Source organism: Brassica napus, chromosome C1 (assembly GCF_020379485.1).
Source record: "Brassica napus cultivar Da-Ae chromosome C1, Da-Ae, whole genome shotgun sequence".
In the NCBI taxonomy this organism is placed as follows: domain Eukaryota; kingdom Viridiplantae; phylum Streptophyta; class Magnoliopsida; order Brassicales; family Brassicaceae; genus Brassica; species Brassica napus.
The window spans coordinates 9044884-9048585 of NC_063444.1; the positions used below are offsets into that span (position 1 = coordinate 9044884).

The 3702-nt window shown below is 32.4% G+C and overlaps 1 protein-coding gene across 2 annotated transcripts; it reads right to left on the reverse strand.

Annotated features, from left to right (window-relative positions):
* Positions 1–439: 439 nt before the first annotated feature.
* On the reverse strand, positions 440–2698 carry LOC106438521 (dihydroceramide fatty acyl 2-hydroxylase FAH2). 2 transcript variants are annotated; one of them, XM_013879716.3, is made up of 7 exons: positions 2493–2698; positions 1759–1836; positions 1571–1663; positions 1277–1473; positions 1086–1191; positions 860–1006; positions 440–755 (listed from the first exon to the last, which is right to left on the reverse strand). In XM_013879716.3, exons 2-7 carry the CDS (start codon positions 1807–1809, stop codon positions 636–638), a joined length of 714 nt encoding a protein of 237 aa, XP_013735170.2. In that variant the 5' UTR covers positions 1810–1836; positions 2493–2698; the 3' UTR covers positions 440–635. The 2 variants fall into 2 exon arrangements, with proteins under 2 accessions (XP_013735170.2, XP_013735178.2); XM_013879724.3 differs by having other exon boundaries at positions 1759–1832; positions 2493–2675.
* Between the last annotated feature and the right edge of the window lie 1004 nt (positions 2699–3702).

The window sequence follows — 3702 nt, forward strand, 5'->3', positions numbered from 1 at the left end:
TACATGACATATCTGTTTGGTCGGATCAGCTCATGTTTTTATCTGCCTTATGTATAACTTATAAGTCCTTTGATACCCAGTCCCATGCTTAACTTTTCCAAAGACTCCAATATATATGGGAATTTGGTTAAAGGAATGCTAGAGAGCGTGATTAACCAGAGTAATTTCAAAACGATCTTGATGCTTGGTGCAATTCCTATGTTGATTTAGGCAATAACACAAGATTTTGAAGATGCTAGGGAATGGGATGAGAAAGTATTACAGAGGCAGTTTCAAGAAGTTGGGTTTGGTTAAAGGGAAGATTGATCCAACGAACTTCTTCAGGAACCAATAGAGTATCCCTCCTCTGTTTTGTTTTCTCAAAAGACCAAACCAGTATTGTTATGTATTTTTTTCCATAGTAGATATGTACCTAATAACAGTTGATTCAAAGACCAAATTGAATAGAAAATAAACCAGTATGATTTCAATTTTCTATGACCACACCATAAAACCGGTACACACACCACTAGATATGTTCAAAATATGGTGATAGATCGTATACAGCATCAGTTAAAACAGTCATTTGAATCACATGATGAATCAAGAAGTGAGTTTTTAACACACTGAGAGAAAGGCAAAACGAAATCTCCGGTTTAGAGCTTCTTCTGAGCAGCCTTTGTACCGGGAAGTGTTCCAAAGACTCTATCCCAGAGAGAGGAAGTGATCCCATATCCTTTGTCCTGGATTCTGAAGTGATGATTCAGGTGGTATTTCTGTAAAGCGTATAAACCAAAACTCAGTCAGAAATTCAGAGGAATAAGTTTGAATGCGACAAAAAGAGATTCTTTTTATTTTATATGTATGGGGATTGATTTACCTTGAGATGCTTAAAGGTTGGTTCTTTAGGTTGGCCATGGTGTAGATAGTAATGAGTAACATCATACATCACATAGCCAAACAAAATGCCTCCAAGCATAGCAGGAGCTGTAGCAGGAGTAGCTATGAGGTGGAGAAGCTTCCATAGCTAAAAGACAAGGAAAAGATGATGAACAACATCGTAATAAGTTCACATTTTGAAACAGAAAAGACTCATAGATACTTACTGGAACCAAGAGAATGGCTGTGGCGGTAGGAGGGAAAACAAGACGAAGGCCGTCTTGTGGGTGCTTGTGATGGCATCCATGAAGAAGATAGTGTGCAGTGTTTGCCCTACAAAAAGAAAAAGAAAAACAGAATCAGTTTCGTGAAGAAACATGTTATGTTTATGTTGCACAATCATGAATACCGAACTAACCAGTAACTCTTGGTGTCTATATGGAAAAGGAAACGATGAAGCGTGTACTCGAGCAGTGTCCAGGTGAGTACGCCAAAGGCAACTATTAAACCGATCTGGGGAAATGTCAGTCCCTTCCTCGCGGAGATTGAAAGAACGTAGCAGACAACTGGAAGCCAGATCGTTGGGATAGCCCACCAAACAGTGCGGGTCAAGAACTGCTCAAAGTTTCACAAAGAATGGATATAAATCAAAACAAAGAGGATGATGATATACATTACAAGATAAAATATTAAATAGAAAAAGAGTTGTTACCTCCCAGAAATCACTCTGGAAAAAACGAGGACCCTCTACACATACAATAGGTTGATGAATCCATTCCTGATATTCTTCCCCAAGATGACCAACCTGATCAGAAACAAACAAAAAAGTTCATTTTCATCAGCAAAAGGTTACTTTTTCTTGATGAATACAGCAAAGAAGTGAAAGAGCGCATCAATCACCTGAAAGACAAGTGGCTTATCCAAATCGACAGTGAAGCGTTCTGCGACCATCTTTGCCCACCCTGCTGAGACTCCTGGCTAGAGAATAAAATAGAAGTAAAACTTAAATATGCATACGCATGTATACTGTTGAGAATAAACATAGAAGATGAACAGTATAGGTAAACCAAAAGGTAAACCAAAACTCAAGACTCTACTTATTTTAAAATATGTAACTGGTAAGTCAAGGAAGAATTGGAACTGAAACTGCACTCATTCAAATTCAAAACATTGACGGAAACATCACTCAAAATACAAACACTGACGGAAACATTACGCAAAAACCTTCATCTGACAAGAACATATAAAAGAAATCAAATCTCTTCTCAGAGAAATACGATTCCAAAGCTCGATTTACACAAACAAGAATCTCATTCTGAGCCAATGAATGATCCAAACAAAAAGGTTATCTCATCAACATACCTAAAGACAGGAGCCAATCAACGAAAACAACAATGTGTTAAAAGAACGAAACTTTCAGAGAGAGAGAGAAACCAAATCAAACATCAGATTTTCTCGGAAACGCGTCAAAGGAGATGACCAAATCTAGAGGAGAAGAAACAAAAAAAAAAAAAAAAAAAAAAAAGCCAACATTCTTCGGAATTTACGAAGAAAAAGTCCGATTTTTTCGCGAGAATATGAAAAGATCTGAATCGAGAATACGAAGAAGAAAGATCTGAGAAGCTTTTCTTTACCTTTGAAGAAGAACAAGCGCTTCTCTCTCTCTCTCTGGGATCGGAAGAGACTCGCTTACTCTCTCCAATGAGGGGGAAGGAACAACAAGAACAAGAACAGCAGCAACACTCTGTCACACAACGATGGGTTTATTATGCTTCTTCTCTTGATAATGTTCGGCCCACGTTTTCTCTCTTTTTATTTCTGGCTTTTTTTTATTTATTTTTGTTTATTCCATTTTTATCTTTCGTGTTTACGGTTCTAATTTTTTTAAAAACGTTCAAACAGATCATTATTGGCTGGCATAAAAATTAAATTAAGGAAGGGCTTAAAATTTTTTAAGGAGGATGTTGCAAGAAATAGTATTTTACTATTCTTATATGCTATTCTGTAAAAAATAATAATAATAGATGTTTACTGTATATACAAATTAAATAGTTTTTCTTCTTAAAATTCACATTCAATGAAATATCATATCCTATATATGGAAATGATTATAAATGGTTACTTTTTGTCTGATTTTGTTAACTCCCTTGATAAGATTTGCTAAAATTAAAAGTCACGTAATAGTAAAGTACAGCACATGCTAGTTGGTTTGGGTATTAAATCTTGAGAATTTATAAATAAATGTTTATATAATATGAATACTAGGTGTTTTCATACACTATGTGCAGAAATAAAAAGTTTTAAAATTTTATTAATTTTTAGATTTTGTTATTTCCTTACAATATTTAATTTAAAATTTTGGTTTAATTATATGTAAAAATCAAGATAAAATAAAAAAAAAAATTAAATTTATATTTAATAATATATATATTTAAAATTATAATCTTGTGAAAAAATTTTATCTTTTTTTTGTTGAAATATATTAAATAAAATTCTATAAGATTAAGAGAAATTTTGGTTAGGTATATAATTATCAAAATTTATAAAATTTGTAGATATTAAAAAAAACTTTTATGGGATTAGAAATTTACAATTTTTTTTAAAACTGCATAAATTTTTTGATGATTTGTTTTTTTTATAAAAATTATAAAACAATGGAATTTAATATTTCAAAAATTATAAAATATTATTATATTTCTAGTTCTACTATTAAATTACTTATTTTTATATTAATGATGATTTATACGTTATTACCATATCCTAAAAAACTTAACAAAAAATATAAATGTACATGTCATAATTATATTTAAGCCATGTTATCATTATTAGTATGTTATGTTACTA

Coding starts and splice junctions, on each gene's coding strand:
- LOC106438521 (XM_013879716.3), bottom strand. CDS start 1,809: ATGGTCGCAGAACGCTTCACTGTCGATTTGGATAAGCCACTTGTCTTT. Junction 1,664..1,758: donor ATAAGCCACTTGTCTTTCAG/GTGATTGATGCG, acceptor GTTTCTGATCAG/GTTGGTCATCTTGGGGAAGA. Junction 1,474..1,570: donor TCCAGAGTGATTTCTGGGAG/GTAACAACTCTT, acceptor AACTTTGAGCAG/TTCTTGACCCGCACTGTTTG.